Here is a 20,174-nt window from a genome sequence, read left to right as displayed (position 1 = left end):
GCTTTCATAGACCCTAACAACAGTCAAGCTGAGAATCAAATAAGACACAATTCCTGGCTCAAGCAGCTAAGGCGCCAGCCACATACACCAGAGCTGGCGGTTTCGGATCCAGCCTGGCCCCGCCAAACAACAATGACGGCTGCAACCAAAAAATAGCTGGGCATTGTGGCGGGGGCCTGTAGTCCCAGCTACCTGGGAGGCTTAGGCAAGAGAATCGCTTAAGCCTAGGAGTTGGAGGTTGCTGTGAGCTGTGACACCATGACATTCTACCCAGGGTGACAGCTTGAGGCTGTCTCCAAAAAAAAAAGACACAATTCCCTTCACAGGAGCTCCAAAGAAAATGAAATGCCTGGGAATGTACCTAGCAAAGGATGTGAAGGATCTCTACAGAGAGAACTACGAAACCCTGAAAGAAACAGAAGACATTAACAAATGGAAGTACATATCATGTTTGTGGTTGGGAAGAATCAACATTGTTAAAATGTCCACATCACCCAAAGTGATCGACAGATTTAATGCAATCCCTATTAAAATACCAATGTCATACTTTGAAGAACTTGAAAAAATAGTCCTTCATTTCATATGGAACCAGAGAAAAAACCAAATAGCCAATGCAATTCTAAGAAATAAAAACAAATCTGGAGGCACCACTTTACCAGACTTCAGGTTATATTACAAGTCTACAGTGATCAAAACAGCATGGTATTGGCATAAAAATGGAGACACAGACCTGGGGAACAGAACAGAGAGCCTAGAGATGAAACCAGCCATGACTTTAATTTAAATTGAATATTTATGGAAACCGTATGACCAGCATATGGCAAACTTCAGTAAATTTCTGTGTGCACCTTAAAAGAACATGTATGATATATATTTTTTCTTCTCAGTAGTGAACTGAAAATATGTGAACTCAACAAGTTTATCCTTTATATTTTCAACCTCTCTGTGTCATTTTAAGTAAAAAATCTCTTCTAAACAGAATATAATTTTTTTTTTCAGTTTTTGGCCGGGGCTAGGTTTGAACCCGCCACCTCCAGCATTCAGCCACAGGCATGGCCCTAGAATATACATTTTTAAAAACAATCTCATCTGAAAATTGTAATGTTTTACTTGGAGTATTTAGTTCATGGTAGTTCAGGTGGGCTTTTATTTACAATATTAACTTTTTATTTTCCACTTGAACTTGACCTATCTTTTCCTATCTGTTTTTCCTCTTTTTTGCCCTCTTTTGGATTAAGAAAAGATATTTTAATTTTTCTCTCTATCAACTTGTTGGTTATATGTTATTTTTGTACTTTAATTTTTTTTTTTAATTTTTGAGACAGAGTCTCACTTTGTCACCGTTGGTAGAGTGTCGTGGTGTCACAGCTCACAGCAACCTCAAACTCCTGGACTGAAGTGATTCTCTTGCCTCAGCTGCCCAAGTAACTGGGAGTACAGGTACTCCCCACAACACCCCACTATTTTTTTAGAGACAGGTCTTGCTCTTGCTCAGGCTGGTCTTGAACCCGTGAGCTCAAGCAATCCTCCTGTCTTGGCCTTCCAGAGTGCTAGGATTACAGGTGTGAGCCGCCACACCTGGCCTTATTTTTGTACTTTTAAAATGATTCCCCCAGTGATTACAAGTGTCCTTGTCAAATGATTCCTTTTACCGCTTACATGATAATGTTGAAACCTAGTAACCTTGTCTTTTGGCTTCTATTATTTCTGTTGAGAAGTCAATTGTCAGTCTTATTTTTGCTCCTTTAAAGGTTGTATTTCTTTTCTTATTCTGGTTGATATTAAGATTTTTCTCTTCATCTTTGATACTTAGCAGTCTTATTCTGAAATACTTTGGTTTTCTCTGTGTTTATCCTGCTTTGTGTTTGCAGAGCTTCTTGAATCTGTGGTTGATATACTTAAGCAGTTTTAGACAATTCATGGTAATTGTCTTTTCTTTTTTAAAAATTTTATTTATTTATTTATTTATTTTTGAGACAGAGCTGCAAGCTATCTTCATACCTTCAGAATTTAGCAGATATCTTAGGGTAAGAACTGGGCATTTGTTCTTAGTTCTTCTCTTGCTCTTCTCGGGGATCTTGGCCCCTCAAGTTTGTTCCTCCTGACCAAACGCCCTGCAGCGTCTCCGTCCCTCAGCAACGCCGCTCTTTCTGGGAAGACTCCAGATTCCCAGCCTCTTGCCCCGTGCCCTGCATGTAAAGCGCCCTGGGAGCTGGTGCTGCCAGTGTCTACTGGCCCAGGGCTGCACGCAGCCTCACGGGTCCCGAGTCCTACCCAGCTCCTTCAGGTGTGTGTGTGGGGGACCCAGAGCCCAGACGGGGGCTCCTCGTGCTCTTGTAATGCTTTCAAAGGTCAAGTTCTAGCTGTAGTTTTCAACATGTTGTAGCTATGTAGCCAGTTATCCAATACTAAGCTGACCCCCTTACCTGAGGGCTGCCTTTCCTTTGGATTGGTTTGTGTGTGGTGTGTGTGTGTGTGGTGTGTGTGGTATGTGTGTGGTATTGTGTGTGTGGTGTGTGTGGTGTGTGTGTAGTGTGTAGTGTGTGTGGTGTGTGTGTAGTATGTGTGTGTGTGGTGTGGTGTGTGTGGTATGTGTGTGCGGTGTGTGTGTGGTGTGCGTGGTATTGTGTGTGTGAGGGGTGTGTGTGTGTGTGTGGTGTGTGTGGTATTGTATGTGTGGGGTGTGTGTGTGGTGTGTGTGGTATGTGTGTGGGGTGTGTGTGTGGTGTGTGTGGTATGTGTGTGGGGTGTGTGTGTGGTGTGTGTGGTATGTGTGTGGGGTGTGTGTGTGTGGTGTGCGTGGTATTGTGTGTGTGGGGTGTGTGTGTGTGTGTGGTGTGTGTGGTATTGTATGTGTGGGGTGTGTGTGTGGTGTGTGTGGTATGTGTGTGGGGTGTGTGTGTGGTGTGCGTGCTACTGTGTGTATGGGGTGTGTGTGGTGTGTGTGTGGGGTGTGTGGTGTGTGTGTGTGTGGTGTGCGTGGTATTGTGTGTGTGTGGGGGGTGTGTGTGTGTGTCTATCTATGGACATGCCTAGTCTATTTGCATGTCATTTCTAGACTTTGAAAATTGCAACAGTTCAATGGGACGTGTGATAGCTGGTGGGAATGTTTCTCCCCTTTTTTCTGATTTTTCAGAATTCTCTTGTTCTGCCAAATCCCATTGACATCCCTGATAGAATATTTTGATTATTGTGATTGCACTGAATTTATATAGTTAAATTTGGGGAGAACTGAAAGTTTGTACTGTCCAGGTGAACATCTGCTTTCACAAATATTTTCCTCATTTCTAATTACTTCCTATGTCCATACTGGGGATTCCTTAGTCAGGGGATATAAGACTTTTTAAGGCCCAAGCATGCTGCTGTATGTCCTGTGGCCTCTCACCTGAGATCTGCAAGTTTGCCTCTTCCTCTTTCTATCCTGGCTGGAATATCCTAAGATGTTTTTCTACTTTTTTTAGATTTTTTAGATTTTTGAGATTGCAGAGATTTTTTCAGCTTAAGGAAACACAGGGTCTTAGAGAGGTTGTCCCTCTGTGCGCTCCTGGTGGTCCCACGTGGATGTGAGCAGATGGAGAGGTGATGCTTTGGAGTGTAGGCGCAGCTGCACCTGGTGGCTGTGAGGGGCTGTGGTGCAGCAGCCCAGCATGACCGGAACTTGTCTGCTCTCAAGGTGAAGGGTAGTCTGGAGCTTTCCCCTGCCTGAGGGACAGCCCTGCCCCATGTCCAGCCTGTCCTGTGGAGGAGGCCTGCAGAGGCAGGGAACTGGCTGGGCAGGGTATGGGAGTCAGAGCTGGAGTATGGGAGTCAGAGCTGGAGTATGCACCAGCCCAGGGCCCACTGTGGTCCCCTCCATCTGTGGACAGGCCCCCTCCTGCTCTTGATCCCGAAGTCCCAAGGTGGCCAGAGGTGCCCAGGTCTTGTCCCAGCCTCATGGATATGAGGTTTGGCACTGCAGGAAGGGATCCTTGGGTCAGATTCCCCTGGGGTAGCAGTTATGGGAGGGGAAGATGAGGCAGCAGGTTGTCTTTTCAGAAGGGTTTCCTGGACGTTCAGTGTGGAAGGGCTTCACAGAGCCTTTGCTCTGCACTGGTGATGGGCTCACCACTTAGAGAGCAACTGTGATCATTTTAGGCAGCAAAGCGTGTAGTTCTAAGTATTCCTGTTCAAGCCAGGCTGAATGCATTTGGTTTCTTGGAGCTGTGGCCATTCCTGTAACTGTCAACTCCATGCCCTAAGCCTCTCTCCCTCTCACTGTTTGTCAGGACCCCCGTCCTGCAGACCTCATGTCCTCTTTGGTGAAATAACTCCAGCACCTGGCCAATTGGCCTTGGAAAGGACTTTCGAAGAGGTGGCTTCATCATTGTTGTGTGAGGAACTCTGGACCTGAGAGGCAAAATCACTTTAGGGCCACGGATCTTAGGCCTGTTGTTCCACAGATCTGTAAAACGCGGCCCAGGAAGTGAAGGCGTGCAGCAGGATGCAGGCGGGACCAGGGCCCCTGGCTCCTGGCTTGTAGAATTTGTGGTGATTCGAAGGCCGTGTCTCCTTTGTGTGGGCCAGGACTATACTGCTCCTCATTTTTCATGAATTATGCTAAAAATGTAGACTTCCATCCCAGTGTGTGGGGCCACTTGATTTCTGAGTAAAGTTCTCTTTCCTGCTAATTCAGATACCAGGCTGCTGCCAAGTACACCAGTGCCCAGGAGGGCAGCTGGGCTTGGACAATCCACAACAGGGCTCTTTTTAAACGTCCTTGACATTTTGGTCTGAGCCAGCAGTCACTGATGGGGCCGGGCATGGAGCCCCCCAGCTCTGTGTCTGCAGGGGAAGCCCCTTTTTGAGGAGCTTGTGGTGGGCTTGAAGGTCACCTTCGTCTTCACACTGAGGCTGTTTCTGGTGTGTTGTGTGGGGTCTAGCTTTCCCAGGCTGCTGGAGCGGGTTCTGCTCGTCCATTGGCTTTCTGCTTTCTAGGCTGTACCCTCTCACCTGCAGCTGCCCCTTCTCTCTCCTCCTCCTGTGGGTCAGTATCTGGTGCATGTGCCATTTGGGGGACAGGGGACCTGTGAGCCCAGCCAGCAAGCAGAGCATTGGTCCTGTCTCTCTGGAGATTGCTTCTCACTCATGTTTCCCTTTTCTCCAAGGTGTCTCCACCCTCGCTGCTAGGGAGTGACTGGGGAAGGCCGCGGAGATGGCCGGGGCTTCGGTAAAGGTGGCGGTGCGTGTCCGCCCCTTCAATTCCCGGGAAATGAGTCGAGACTCCAAGTGCATCATTCAGATGTCCGGAAGCACCACCAGTGAGTACTGGCCTGGGGTTGCCATCGGCTGCTGGGTGCTTGGGGCTTGGGTCTGTGCCTCCCAGCTGGATTCAGCAGCCAGCCTGGCAGTCCCCCTCCTGCTGGGTATGCTGGTGCCCTCTCGCTGCTGTCACAAATGGCTGCAAACTGGGGGTTTACAAGAACAGAAATTTATTCTCACAATTCTGGAGCTCAGACATCTAAAATCCAGGTGTCAGCAGGGCCTCCCAGCCCTGAGATTTTAGGGAAGGACCTTCCTGCCTCTCCCAGTGTCTGGTGGTCACTGGCCATCCTGGCTTGTAGCTGTATCTCTAGTCTCAGCCTCTGTCCTCATGTAGCCCCCTCCTCTGTGTCCCTGTGTCTCTGTGTGGTCTTTCTATAAGGACGTCAGTGACTGACCTTAGGGCTCACCCAGCGGTGGGCAACCTGTGGCCTCGAGGCCACGCATGGCCCTCCAGATCCCCAACTGTGGCCCCTTGACAGAATCCAGACTTCACAGAACAAATCCCTCTATTAAAGATCTGAGGTCCCCATTCCCAGTGGACATGAATTTGGAGGGATACCATTTAACCGGAGTGCACAGACACTGATTTTTCATTTTGTTTCAGCTCTTAGGTTTTTATGTTTTTTCCTTTTGTCTGTTCTTTTGCTTTGTTTCTCCTCGTAAGTCATCTCCGACCTCTGACAAGTCAGAGGCCTGGAGTAAAGGTGATGAACAGGGAGAAGTGAGACTGGGTATGTTGATTTCGAGAAGGCCAGAAGGATAGGACCACCCTGCAGGTGTCTTTGGCACCTGGCTTCAGCTGCTGGAGGTGGTTAGAGAGGGCACTGGCCCATTTGTTCTTCCTTTAATTATTTTTTGAGACAGTCTCACTTTGTCACCCTGGGTAGAGTGCCATGGTGTCATAGCTCACAGCAACCTTATAGCTCATAGCTCATGTGATCCTCTTGCCTCAGCCTCACTGATAGCTGGGACTACATGTTCCCACCGTAATGCCTGGCTATTTTTTTTAGAGATGAGGTCTTGCTGTAGCTCAGGCTGGTCTTGAACTCCTGAGCTCAGGCAATTCACCCACTTTGGCCTCCCAAAGTGATTTCCTTTAATTATAAACTTTCTATTGTCATGTAACAGATATTCAGAAAGATGGACAGATCCTAGTGGTCAGCTCTGTGAATTTTCACAGTGTGAACATCTACGGTCAGCATCACCCAGACCAAGAGGTGGAACTTAGCCACACCCCCTCCCTCAAAGGAGAGCTATCATCTATGCCTCTACTGCTGCCAGTTAGGTGGGCTCAAGCAGGGGCCTGTGCAAATTAAACCAGTGTTTGAATCATCTCTGCTGAGCAACAGTCTGCCCAAAAGCTAGAGCAAGAGGCAGGCACTCTCCCTCTCAGTGCTGTGGCTGGCTGGGCTCTGCCGGGTGGTATGTGTGTGTCCCGTGCAGCTGCAGCTGCTGCCGTTGTCCACGGGCGCATGCGGCCTCACCTGTGCCGATCTGTTGGCACCAACAGCCACCTGGTCCTCAGGGAGGGGGATGATGACAGAGCCTCTCCATGCACCCCACATCACCTGTTATCTATCAGGTTTGGGGGAGGTGCTGAGGGGAAGGGCACTTGGGTCTGATGGAAGCTGCCTTCCTGGGCCTGCTGAGTGGGTGAGGATTCGGGTGTCTTTGAGAGTGCTCTGAGCACTGTTAGGGCCTGTGGAAGTAGGGTCTGGGCTGGGCATGACCTTTCCAGAAGCCTGTGGAGTCTGTGGCTCTTTACTGTGCTGTGGGCAGGTCGGGGAGGCCCTGCCTAAGTATGGAGTAGGGAGTTGCCACAGGGCTGTGGGGCAGGCTCGGTGTGCCCTCAGGGTGTCATCCTGACTTTTGTGAGTGGTGAATGGTCTTGCCTCTATTTCCCTGGAAGCAGACTGTGAGACAAGGATTTGGGTGCCAAGAGTTTATTTAGGTGGTGCGTCCAGGACTCACTGTCTTGGAGGGGGGTCCCAAGACACACTGTAGGGGGTGTGGAGGTTGGAGGAAGAGCCTGACAAAGGGGCAGCTGCTGCGGGGGCAGCTGCCTATCAGACTCCCTTTCTAGGACTCAACAGTGGGGTGTATAGCCAGGCCTGGGGGTCCTGGCTTCTGGTCTGCACTTGTCCTGGGGAAAGCATGTCCCCTCTGAAGCTCAGGGCCCATCTGCAATGTCAGAGTGTCTTCCCAACCATAGGGCAGGCTCTGGGTGAGGGTCTGAGGGGTAGGGGACAAGCAGGTCCAAGGAACCCTCCAAGGCTGGACTCTCCCTGTGGACCATGTACAGCTAGACCCTCCAGGGCTGGACTCTCCCTGTGGACCATGTACAGCTAGGGCCATGATTCTCCCACTCACTCTTGCTGTCCACAGACCCTCATCCACCCATCCTTGGGTTCCACTTGACCCCTGTGCCTAGGATGTCCCCAACTCAGGGAGCTCATGGCCCATGGGTGATATGAGGACCATCCTAGCCCTGGGGTGCCGTCAGGGCATGTTTGGCGACCCCAGGGCTGGTCAAGGTGGACAAGGATGCCCTGGGCTGGGGTGTAGGGGTGGGGCTGTGATTCTCCAGGGACGCGAGGAGACAAGTGGAGAGAGGCCAAGTTGGTGGCATGAGCAAGGGCATGGGGCCCTCTTTGTGGTGTCCTGGGGATCAGCTCAGGCTGCGCTCAGGAAGGTGCCCGATTGTTGTTCCCACGGCGCCAGCATTCTCTCTGCTTGGGGTTCCGGTGGCTGTGCCATGGGTGCTGTCACCCGGGACCCAGCAGGAGTTGAAACCAAGGCAGCTCACTCTGCTGGGGGCAGCATGGATGTGACCCCCTCTTGGCTGCGAGGACAGGGCTGTGATGGTCAGTTGCCTGCTCCTTCCTGCTGGCATTGCAGGGGTTCCCGGGAACTTCCTAGACCCCTCAGGCCAGGGTCTGGGCCTGGGGTGTCCTGGAGCTGTGTCAGCCCTGGGGACAGGGCTTTTGTGATATCTGTGCTGCCAGCAGGAGGCTCAGTCAAAGCAAGTTGCCCAGTGTCTGCCGTCAAACACTGGGGCAGCGGCCGAGGGTGGGGAGGTGCGTGGAGTGTGTGGCTCCTCAGGGCTCCCCAGTGCCACAAACAGCAGAAACATGTTCTTGCAATTCTGGAGGCCAGGAGTCCGCAATCAAGGAGCCAGCAGGGCTGGTGTCTTCTGAGGATGCAAGGTTTCTCTCCAGCTGCTGGTGACCTTTGGTGCTACTTGGCTTATAGAAGCCAGATCCCTGCCTTCGTGTTCTCATGGCCCTCCCCCTGGGTGGGTGTCCACCTATAAATTTCCCACTCTGATGGAGTAGGACCTCATCTTTACTAGTTCCCCCTGCAATGACCCTGTCTTGGAGATGTGGGGGGTTAGGACTTCAGCTATGAATTTCCAGGGCAACAGGTCACCTGGGCACCTGTTGGTGGGGGCGTGGATGTCCTGGAACCTGTGCCCTGCCCAGGAAGGCAGCACTAGCCCACAGCTGCTGGGGAAGACCAGTCATACGGATGGACACACACTGCCTTCCTCTCCAAGCATGGCGCAGATGTGTGAGGGTTGTGGTCTCTGGGTGGCTCCAGAGCCCTTCCTGACCAGGACTGACCCCTGTGCTTCCTAGTTGAGGAAACCCAGGAATGGATTTGCCTCTGGCCTGGTGGGGCTGCAGGGAGCATAGACCTTTCAGGTTCAGGCAGTGCTCCGTGGCAGAGCACACACCTGTCAAGAGGCTGGGAAGTGCTGTGGACTAGGATGGAAGGTGGCAGGTGGGTGTGCTGCCACAGGCTCCGTGGGGTGGAGGCTCCTAGGACACACTGGGGCGATGGCGTCATCACTTGTTCCTGGATTTCGTTGAGGAATGACATTCCAGGAGCCTGCGGCCTGCTCAGGGTGACCAGGATTGGGCTAAAACTTGGGAAGAGGGGAGGGGCTGGTGCAGAGGACTGTCCCAAGAGCTCTATTCATAGGAGCAAACCTAGGAGGACCCTGACTGTCTGGTGACAGGAGAATGAACAAGTTGTGGTGGCCCTGCGACAGAACACCCACGCTGGGCCACCAGCAGGACGGGAGTGTGGCAGGAAGCCTGGCCTTCTGGGGGCTTCTAGGGCTTGTGCAAGCAGAGCAGGAGCATAGATGCCTGGGCAGGGGGTGGGGACCCCGAGGTAGGGGTGGGACCCAATGTCTGCGGGCAAGATCCACCATGGGCCACCTTCAGGGGAGCTGGGGCACCTGGTCAGAGGATAGCACAGAGCCCTGCAGGCTGGGGGCTGCAGAACCCTTGGGGATCTGTGGGCAGCAGGGTCCAGCACAGAGAGGGGCAGCAGGGCCTTGTCTGCCTGGAAGTGGGGCCTGACTAGTTGGAGCCAGAGGCCCTTGAGGACCACTTTCCCGCCCCTGGGGTGTGGACTCCAGCTGGCCAGAGTCCCTCTCCATGCTGCGCTAACCACCACAACTGTGTTCCCTCCCTGCAGCCATCATTAACCCCAAACAGCCCAAGGAGACACCTAAAAGCTTCAGCTTTGACTACTCCTACTGGTCACACACCTCGGTAAGCCAGGGTTGGGTCGAGGAGGGACCGCAGTGGTGTGGAGGCTATGTGGCCCTTGGGAGTGACCTCTCTGAGTGCATGTCCCCCTCTAAATGGAGTGAGGAGCCCACCTGGATCCCCTGGAAGGACACATACTGCCCCCAGATGAGGCAGTGGCCAGGGCTGCAGGGACTGAGGGGCCTCAGCTCACAGGGCAGTTCCCCAGGTTGGGTATGTGCAGCCCTTTCCCCAGACACCCTAAACTCAGAAAGCCCAAAGCTGACCGGACCTGCCTGGCACCAGGGCCCTGCACACTGGGAGCTTGGGAGACCTCTGGGCTCTTCTCCCTCCCTCCTTCCCCCAACATGCAGTCCATGCTGGGTCTGCTCACCACCCGCCACGCCCTGCATCCTTGTAGAAGGCATCCTGCCTCCACCATGCTCCTCACCTGACCTAAGCTGCTCACATGCGTGTCTCTGAGTACTTGCCCCAAACAGCCCCCTGAGTAGCCCCAGGCCTCCCCACTTTCCTGTCCAGTCCTGCCTTCCTCCTAGCATGACCCCCGGCTGGCCATGCTGTCTCTCTAACGTATTCTGCTCCCCTCAGGGTGGTGTCCCTGGGCCTCTGACGCTGCCCTCTCTCTAGCCCCAGCTCTTTCACCCCCCACCAGTCACATGGCACTGATTTTGGTTTTGAGGTCCCACCTCTGGCTCTTGCACATACGGACCCTGATGCTGGCACGCCCTTCCTCCTGCCTGACTCAATCAGCTGCTCTTCATCCCTCCCTGGTCATGTGGAGAGCCTCTCCTCCAGGACGTGGCTCCCAGGCAGGACTAGGATGGGACAGGTGTCCCTCCCCACTGCCTGGTCCCCTGAGGCCCTGGGCACCACGTGGCTCTGTGCACAGAGCCTCAGGCACACCCAGCCTGGTGCAGCTGTGCCCCCTCTGTGTCCCCAGCCCGAGGACATCAACTATGCCTCGCAGAAGCAGGTGTACCGGGACATTGGTGAGGAGATGCTGCAGCATGCCTTTGAGGGCTACAACGTGTGCATCTTTGCCTACGGGCAGACAGGGGCCGGCAAGTCCTACACCATGATGGGCAAGCAGGAGAAGGACCAGCAGGGCATCATCCCACAGGCAGGCGGGCTGGGACGGGAGGCCAGGGGTGAGGGCAAACTGGGCTGGTGGGACAGGGCAGGACCAGCTGAGGCTCAGAGACCCAGGCAGCCTCCCACAGAGCAGTCCTGGATAGCAGGGAGCCGCAGGGGTTGGGGCAGCGGGAACCACTGTGGCCTAACAGCAGGTTGCACACCCAAGCCTTGGGACTGAGTGCAGGAAGACCATCTCCCTGTGATGGGTGCCTAGGAGAGCCCTGGCTGGGGCAGCTGTTCTCAGGGGCCGACAGGGCCAGCAGGGAGAGGTGCTGGAGGGTGGGTGACCAAAGCCAGACACAATGGCTCTTCATGCAGCAGAAAGCCCACCCCCCCACCCCACCCCGGCAGGTCTCCAGACCTGAGCTCCTCAGTTTTCATCTGCTCAGTGAAGGGAGTGCGAGGAGCCTGATTGACACCAGAGCTGATTGATACCAGCCAGGGATCCTGAGTTAAGAGGCAGACGCTGCTCCTTGGCTGCAGGCCTTCAAGTGCCTCAACACTGGCACATGTGTCCCGGGGCAAGAAGCACCCCGGGGAGCAGCACCCTGGGGAGTGGCCCCTGCCTCATGCTGACCGTGTTTCCTTCCGTCCCTGCAGCTCTGCGAGGACCTCTTCTCTCGCATCAATGACGCTACCAATGACAACTTGTCCTACTCTGTGGAGGTAGGGCCCTGGGGCAGGCTGGGGACTCCTGTGTGCCCAGTGGATTTAAGTCCTGGCTTAAAGTCAGTCCCTGCCACTGGTCTGTGCCCTCAGCCTGTCACCTGTCCACACGACACCCACGCCAGTGAGCCTGTGCAGAGCACAGAGGGGGAAGGGACAGTCCTGCGTGTTTGCCGAGTGGCTCCTCTGAGCTGGGTGCAGGAACAGCCACAGAGTTGCACAGCCTGGGCCTTGCTGTGGCAGAGGTGGCCCTGGTGTGCATGTGTCCCAGAGACCAGAGAGCCCTGGAGAAGGAAGGCCATCTGGGTGGGGGTGGCTGATGCCCCACCTTGCATATGCATGCAGGGGCTGCCAGCTGGGCTGCCTCTGCCGCCCCCCCACCCCCCCCCCCCGCCACCTCAGGAGTCCCTAATGGCGTGGCTTGGCCCTGCAGGTCAGCTATATGGAGATTTATTGTGAGCGTGTCCGAGACCTCCTGAACCCCAAGAACAAGGGCAACCTACGAGTGAGGGAGCATCCGCTGCTGGGGCCCTATGTAGAGGACCTCTCCAAACTTGCTGTCACCTCCTACAATGACATCCAGGACCTCATGGACTCAGGGAACAAGGCCAGGTGTGTTGGGGATAACTCTCTCCTCAGGAAGCTCCACCTTCATCTCTGGACTGACCCTTGGGCACCTGTTGATCTCCTGTGGGGTCTGTCCAGCAGTTCCCGTAGAGATGTGGTTTTGTGTGCTTGAGGACGTGCAGGGAGGCCGTGGCTCCTTCTGTACAAGAGCCACTGTCACCTTCCTAGGGCTGCTCCTCCTGGGGGGGCTATCTACCCTATAGCCGAGGTGCCTGTGGGGGTGACAGCAGAGCCTGCGACAGCTGGCTTTGTGGGGCCAGGAGTCCAGAGACTGTGTGGTGGTTAGCATGCTGGGATTGGCACGGGCACATGGGGAGGGGTCAGCCGCTGCTGGCCATAAGCAATCCCCTTATCTAGTGCTCTGGGCCTCCTTCCCGGGATGCTCTGGTTGTCATGGCAACAGTGCCATCTCTCTGCCACCCGGGACTCCCCAGAGGGTGAGGTGATTGTCCATGTCAGTCCCAGCTCCTGAGGTACGGGGGACATGTGCCATCCTGAATTGCCCTGGTGGCCCCCCCAACCAGCTGCTCCTGTAAGGCCTTTCAGTGCAACCTCGCTGTGACCTAGCTGTGGGTTGCCACAGACAGCACGCTAAGTGTCCCTGGCCGGTGGGGTGACATTGGGACCAGCTCCAGCCCTGTCAGACATGAGCTGGGGGACCCTACTGCTGAGGGGTGGGGCTCTGGGGATGAGGTGGAATCCTTGGCTCCCCAGAGTGGCTAGTATGGGCCATGCCCTGGAATGAACTTCTGGGTGGGCCTTTCTTACATTAGGATGCTGGGGTGCTCCTGCCCAGTTGGGCGATACCTGGGCATCCCTGGGCCCCTGGGACCAGGAAGTGTTCCTGGCCACTTCCCTCTCCAAGTGCCAGGCGTGAGCTGGGCTGAGGATGCCACAGTAGGTGGGCAGATGTGGGCCTTGCTTGAACCCTGACAGGAAGTGCGGCTGCCACCTGGCTGGTCAGGCAGCCCTGGGAGCCGATGCTGATGACCTGGTCTGGTGTGTGGGCACTGCCAGTGCCCCTCATGCCAGATCGTGGGACAAGGGTAAGCCCGGGTGGTTTCCTATTCCTCAGGACGGTGGCGGCCACCAACATGAACGAGACCAGCAGCCGCTCCCATGCCGTCTTCAACATTATCTTCACCCAGAAGCGCCATGACGCAGAGACCAACATCACTACAGAGAAAGTGAGTGCACCACAGAGAAAGTGACCATAGCAGTGGCCCATGGTCAGGGCAGTCAGGGTGGGAGGAGGGTGCCAAGCCAAACATGGGCTGTGAGGTGTGGGCAGTGTCCTCACTGGGCTCCCGGGCTGACCTGAGCATCCCCAGGCCTACAGGGCCTCCTTCTCTGGGCGTGTGGGGCTGCTGGGGTGTGGAAGGGACTCAGAGTCAAGGGACCATGGTGGACCTGAGGTCTGGGCTGTTTTTGTGGAGACCATGGGGACTGTGGAGGGATGTCCCCAGGGCTGCCCTGCAGTGCAGCAGCCCCTCCAGCCAGGGGACAGAATGAGATGCAGCCACACCCTGGGGCTATGAAGGTGGGGTCATGAGTTCAGTGAATGCCTGTCACAGAGGTGTGTGGGGCCCCTGATGCAGGCTAGTAGGACCGTGGTTCTCCCACCCCCTCTAGGGAGCAGGGGTCTCCTAGTGGGCAACGGCCTCTGACAGCACAAAGGTGGGCTTGTGCTGAGTGGGCACAGCGCTGCCTGCCACCCCAGCCCCAGACGCCCTTCCCACACACCATGGCATCCTCAGTAGACCAGGTGGGGCGTCGTCTTCCCTGGGCTTTATCCTAGACATCCAGTCTTTGGGCTTCTGGAAGGTACAGCAGGCAGGCGCTGAGCTTCTCCCTGTCTGTCCTGATGGTACCTCAGTCCCTCCCACCCCCGCTGTCCAGGTCAAACCGGATGGCACCTTAGCTGTCTCCCAATGGTGGGGTTCTCTCAGGACACACCCTGGGGCCCCACAGGAGGCCTGGTGAGGTTACTGCCACTCAGTCCCTGATGGTGCAAGAGGTCAACGCAGCCTTGTGTATTCTCTTGACCACAACCACATGAAGTAGTGGGCAGGGCCTTGGGCAGGCTGAGGGCAGCTGGGGCCACTGGGAGCCATGTTGGCAGGGCTGCAGCTCTCATTAGCTAGGGGCCCTGAGAGAGTCCTCCCAATGTCCATGGTCTGTAGACATCTGGGTGAGTCCTGCCCTACAGCTGTGGCTCAGAAGGGCCTTGGCCTCCGAGAATACATGTGGCAACCCCGGGATGAAGGAGTCCCGACAGGGAGTCTGGCCAGTGCCCAGGGCCTCTGGGCACAGCTGTGTCCATGAAGCAGCTGAGCAGTGGCTATGTCCCTCCCAGGAGCTGGTTTCTAGTCCCACGACGCACGATGAGGGCTGTCTGTGGCGATCAGTGACAGTGACAGATGTACCTCGCAGGTGCTGTAGGGAGTCAGTGGGCTATTATGTGAGGAGTGCCTAGCACGTGGAGACAGCGTCACATGCACCAAGGGCACGCAGCCTCTCAGGGGAGGTGGCTTGCACCTCATTCTTGGAGGACATCCAAAGAGCTGCAAATAGAGGTGGAGGCAGAGACTGTGGGGTCAGAGGCCACCAGGCCCTGGGAGGATCTTGGCCGTGGAGCCCCCACCAGTAGTTTCATGGCATCTACTGCATTTGATGCATTTATCCTTTCAGGTGAGCAAAATCAGCCTGGTGGATCTGGCTGGGAGCGAGCGGGCCGACTCCACAGGGGCCAAGGGCACACGTCTTAAGGTAGGAGCCAGGCTTCCAGGCCCTTGAGGAGTGCAGTGGCTACTCTGCCCTCCATTTGCCCCCTGTCACAGTCCAGTGTTCCTGCCTGGCCTGTGGGGTGGGTGAGTGGGTGTGAGGGCTCTGTGGGGGCTGCAGGAACATGGGGCCAGCCCGAGTAAGCCTGGAAAGGAGTGAGGGGGGCACAGGCCAGGGCCTCAGGCCTCTGGCAGCCGGCTCTGGGTGAAGAGGATGGAGATCAGCAGGAAGGCAGGCCCCTTCTGTACCCTCACCTGGGCCAGCAGTGCCTGTGTTTGCCCTGCAAAAGAGCGGAGGTTGCGAGGTGGTGGGGGCTGTCAGCTGGCTGCCAGCATCCTGGGTCACCCCACACCCTGTTACAATGGTCCTGGGTGTCAAGAGGGAGAGTTTTTACTTTCTTGACCCCTTCTGTTGTCTGATGGTTGGAAATGGTTCTGGTGGGGAGGTAGAAGATGTTATGGGGATTCTGATGGAGCCGAGGAGAGGTGCCAGCAAACTGCTGTCCTTGGCTGGGTGGCTCTCTGCTGGCTTTCCCCCAGAGCATCCACGCCCTGCCCAGATGTCAGGAGTCAGGGTTGGTGGCTTTGGCCCCATGTCACACGGGTCAGCCCCAGGGGAACGCTCTGGAGCAAGAGGCTTCTGAGACTTCCTGATGTCCTGATCATCTTCTCTGCACACAGGAAGGAGCCAACATCAACAAGTCCTTGACCACGCTGGGGAAGGTCATCTCTGCTCTGGCTGAAATGGTAAGCTGGCTCTGGGTGCCTGGAACCCGAGTTTACTGGGAGCCTGTCATACCTGTCCCCAGACCCCATCAGTGGTGGTGGGCTGGGATTCAAGGGAAAGCCCAGAGGTCAGGGGAGGGTCACAGGCTAGAAATGGAGTAGTGATCCTTGTTATTCCCTGGAGCCTCAGTTTCCCCTCCTGTATAAGGGGGATGTGCCGCCTCCTTCACAGGGCCTGTCTGAAGGTACTATGGGCCCTGGTGAACATGTTGGCTGGTGCTCTAGAATGGCAGGCCCGTGGTCAGCAATGACCTCACTTTGCTCAATCTAGGCCATCCTTTGGGGGAGTCCATGGTCCTTAGAGGTGAAGGGCTGGGCTTGGGGGTCCATGCAGGACAAGCAGCACTGCCTATTCACCGAGATACTCAGTCCTGAGGCCAGGGAAGGCTGACGCTTAGCAGACCCCACCCTACCCTGAAATTGTCGAGGGTGAGGGAGAGACTGCAGGGGGCACAGCAGCCTGAGAGGCCACATGGCATTTGGCCTAGCTGTCAGAATCGGCTCAGGATGATGGACTCTGGCACAGCTCTTTTGTCATCTGGAGTCAGACCATCCCCATGTCCCCTCACACACCAGGGCCTCAGCCTCACTCCAGGTCCCCTGACTCTTTCTGTCTTTTCATTTCCAGGACTCAGGACCCAACAAGGTAAGCCTCTTTCTTTGGTCTTGAGCGGAGGGGACTGTCCCCGTGTGGCCTCGGCAGCAGAACTCCCCCTTCATTCACTCACTGAACACGCACATACCGAGCCCCACTCTGAGCCCTGTGCCAGCAGTGGGGCCTTGCAGAGACCAGTGCAGGTCTTCTGGGTCCACAGTGCAGCGTGGGCAGAAACAGAAAAATAAAAATGTAATTGCAAATTGGGATGAATTCTGGAGAGGAAAAAAAAATGGGCTGCTAGAGTGACACCCAAGTGAGACGCCTTTGGACAGGAAAGCTTTTTGGGAGGCGGCTGCAGGGTAGACCCCTAAGGAGTGAGGAGGAGCTGGCAGGGGACTGAGAGTCTGGCCAGGTGGTTGGAAGGGCTGGTGGGAGGTGCAGGTACAAGCTGGGGGTTGTGAGCCTAAAGTGTGTGGAACCATGAGAAGAGCAGTGAGAGTGAGCATGTGAGGAAGTGTAAGGAAAGTGTACAGAATTGGTGGGAACTATGCAAGGAACTGTGTGGGGAATTATTTGGGGAACTGTGAAAAACTTCTCGGGGAAATGAGTGGGGAACTCTGTGATGGACTCTGTCAAGGACTCTGAGGGATCAAGTGAATTGCGACCAACTGTGAGGAACTGAGAAAGTGTACGTGAAAGTGTGAGGAGAATCATGAGGAGGAGATGTGAGGAGATGCATGGATGGTGAGGGGAACTGTGTTGGCAGCTGGTTGGATGGTGCAGGGGAACCATCTGAGGAGCTGTGTGGACAGTTCAGGAGAACCATGTGAGCGGCTGTGTGGATGGGTGGGAATGATGCTGTGGGACCCACATGAAGTGCTGTTAGGAGCCCCTGTGCAAGGAATTGTATGGCACAGCGTGGAGCAGTGTTGGGTCCTGTGTATGCTCTGTGAGGAGCTATGGAAGTATGGGGTGGCGAGGGGACATGTGGAAATGGTATGTAGAACCATAGAGACCTATGTGGAGAGCTGTGAGCAGAACAGCACAAGGATTGATGTGAGGTTGTGTGGGAAGTGAGTTTAGGGGGGCTGCATGGTACTGTGTGGGAAGTGCCATGCGGCAGGATGGGAAGAATTATGAGGAGCCGTGTGTGGCTGTGTGGGGACCCATGAGGAGCAGTGGAGGGAACTATATGTATGGCAGTGAGGAAGCTGCGAGGAGGTGTGTGAGGAGCCACAGGGAAGCAGCAAGTATGAGGGGCAGTGTGAGACGAAGTCGTGTGAGATGGTGTGCGGAGACGCATGGGAGTCGAGTGTGTGGAACTATGTGAGAAACCCTGTGGGGCATTGTTTAGGTCGATGTGAGGTACTGTTCAGAGAACTATGTGGAAATTCTGAAATTGTGTAAAAAACTGTGAGGAACTATGGAAATGGGAGAGGAAGTGTGGGAAGTGTGTGGGACCTGGGGCTGTGCAAGGAATTCTGTGGAATGATAAGGAGATAAGAGTGAGTAACAGTGTGAGGGAATGTAAAGAACCTGGGGGGAACTGTGGCAGTCACATCTGTCAGATAACTGTAGGCTCTGTGTGATGAACAGTGTTAGGAACTGTTTGGGGAACTGTGTGTGGGAAAAACTGTGTGGGAGAACCGTGTGAAGAACTGGGTAGGAACTGTGTGGGGAACTGTGTTGGGAACTCTGCGGGGAATGATGTGGGGAACTGTGTGGGGAATGGTGTGAGGAAGTGTGTGGGAACTGTGTGAGGAATGTGTCAGGAATTCTGTGAGGAACTGTGTGGGGAAGTGTGTGAGAAATTGTGTGAGGAATGGTGTAAGGAACTGTGTTGGCAACTGTTTGGGGAACTGTGTGGAAACTGTATGAGGAACTGTGTGGGAAACTGTGGGAAACTTTGTGGAAACTGTGTGAGAAACTGTCTGGAACTGTGTGGGAAAATGTGTAGGAACTGTGTGAAGAATGGTGTGAGGAACTGTGTTGGGACCCTTGTGAGGAACTCTGAGAAACTGTGTGAGGAAATGAGTGGGCAACTGTGTGGTAGAGTGTGTGGGAACTATGTTGGGCATTGTGTGAGGATATGTTTGGCAACTGTGAGGAACTGTGTGGCAAGTCTGAGGAACTGTGTAAGGAACTGTGTGGGGAAAAGTGTGTGAGGAACTATTTGGAAAATTTTATGAGGAACTGTTTTAAACTGTGAGGAACCGTATGAGGAACTATTTGGGGAACTATATGGGGAACTGTGTGAGGAAATGTACGAGGAACTGTGTGGGAGCTGTGTTGGTAACTGTGTCAGGAACTAAGTGGGGGAACTGTGTGAGGAACTGTGTGGGAACTGTGTAGAGAACTGTATGGGGAACTGTGTGAGGAAATGTATGAGGAACTGTGTGGGAGCTGTGTTGGTAACTGTGTCAGGAACTAAGTGGGGGAACTGTGTGGGAACTGTGTGAGGAACTGTGTGGGAACTGTGTAGAGAACTGTATGGGGAACTGTGAGAGGAAATGTGTGGGGAACTGTGTGGGAGCTGTGTTGGTAACTGTGTCAGGAACTAAGTGGGGGAACTGTGTGGGAACTGTGTGAGGAACTGTGTGGGAACTGTGAGAGGAAATGTATGGGGAACTGTGAGAGGAAATGTATGAGGAACTGTGTGGGAGCTGTGTTGGTAACTGTGTCAGGAACTAAGTGGGGGAACTGTGTGGGAACTGTGTAGAGAACTGTATGGGGAACTGTGTGAGGAACTGTGTGGGAACTGTGTCAGGAACTAAGTGGGGGAACTGTGTGGGAACTGTGTGAAGGAACTGTGTGGGAGCTCTGTAGAGACCTGTATGGGGAACTGTGTGAGGAAATGTGTGAGGAACTGTGTGGGAACTGTGTTGGTAACTGTGTCAGGAACTAAATGGGGGAACTGTGTGGTAACTGTGAGGAAATGTGTGGGGAACTGTGTGGGAACTGTGCGAGGAACTGTGGGAAATGTGAGGAACCGAGAGAAACTGTGTGAGAAACTATGTGGGGAACTGTGTAAGGAACTGAGTGGGAACTGTATGAGGAACTGTGTGGGAAATGTGAGGAACTGAGAGGAGCTGTGTGAGGAACTGAGTGGGAACTGTGTGAGGAACTGTTTTGAACTATGGGAGAAACTGAAGAACAGTGGACAACTGTGTAGGGAACTGTGTGGGGAATTATGTGAGGAACAGTGTCAGGAACTGTGTGAAGAACTATGTGAGGAACTGTGTGTGGGAAAACTGTGTCGGGAACTGTGTGGAAAAATGTGTGAGAAACTATGTGGAAAAATTTGTGAGGAACTGTTGTAAACTGTGAGGAATTGTGTGACGAACTGTGTGGGGGAAGTGTATGAGGAACTGTGTAAGGAACTGTTTGGTAACTGTGTGAGGAACTGTTTGGGGAACTGTGTGTGGAAAACTATGAGGAACTTTATGAGAAACTATCTGAGGAACTCTGTGGGGAAGTGTATGAAGAATTATGTGGGGAACTCTGAGAGGAACTGTGCTGGGGAACCATGTGAGGAGCTATTTGAACTGTCAGGAACTGTGTGAGAAACTGTGTGACAACTGTGAGGAACTGAGTGGGGAAGTGTATGAGGAACTGTGTGAGGAACTGTGTTGGGAACTGTGTGGGAACTTGTGTGAGCAACTCAGAGGAGAACTGTGTGGAACATGTGAGGAACCGTGTGGGGAACTATGTTAAGCC

General features: G+C 54.2%; 1 protein-coding gene across 24 annotated transcripts in view; it reads left to right on the top strand.

The window, feature by feature from the left end:
• Positions 1–20,174, top strand: part of KIF1A (kinesin family member 1A) — a 91,234-nt gene that overhangs the window by 17,356 nt on the left and 53,704 nt on the right. For 23 of the 24 annotated variants that reach the window (XR_008381176.1, XR_008381178.1, XR_008381177.1 and 20 more), the window contains exons 2-10: positions 5,145–5,297; positions 9,790–9,866; positions 10,804–10,983; positions 11,598–11,663; positions 12,097–12,275; positions 13,366–13,477; positions 14,982–15,059; positions 15,755–15,820; positions 16,488–16,505. Coding sequence is in view for 1 of the 24 variants with exons in the window: in XM_053597056.1 (XP_053453031.1) it covers positions 5,192–5,297; positions 9,790–9,866; positions 10,804–10,983; positions 11,598–11,663; positions 12,097–12,275; positions 13,366–13,477; positions 14,982–15,059; positions 15,755–15,820; positions 16,488–16,505 (882 nt within the window). In the remaining 23 variants the exon portion in view is untranslated. Of the gene's footprint in view, positions 1–5,144; positions 5,298–9,789; positions 9,867–10,803; positions 10,984–11,597; positions 11,664–12,096; positions 12,276–13,365; positions 13,478–14,981; positions 15,060–15,754; positions 15,821–16,487; positions 16,506–20,174 lie in introns of those variants that run through there. The other variant, XR_008381196.1, reaches the window with a different exon arrangement.

Source organism: Nycticebus coucang, chromosome 7 (assembly GCF_027406575.1).
Source record: "Nycticebus coucang isolate mNycCou1 chromosome 7, mNycCou1.pri, whole genome shotgun sequence".
NCBI lineage: Eukaryota > Metazoa > Chordata > Mammalia > Primates > Lorisidae > Nycticebus > Nycticebus coucang.
This window is presented reverse-complemented; position numbering and strand designations above follow the sequence as displayed.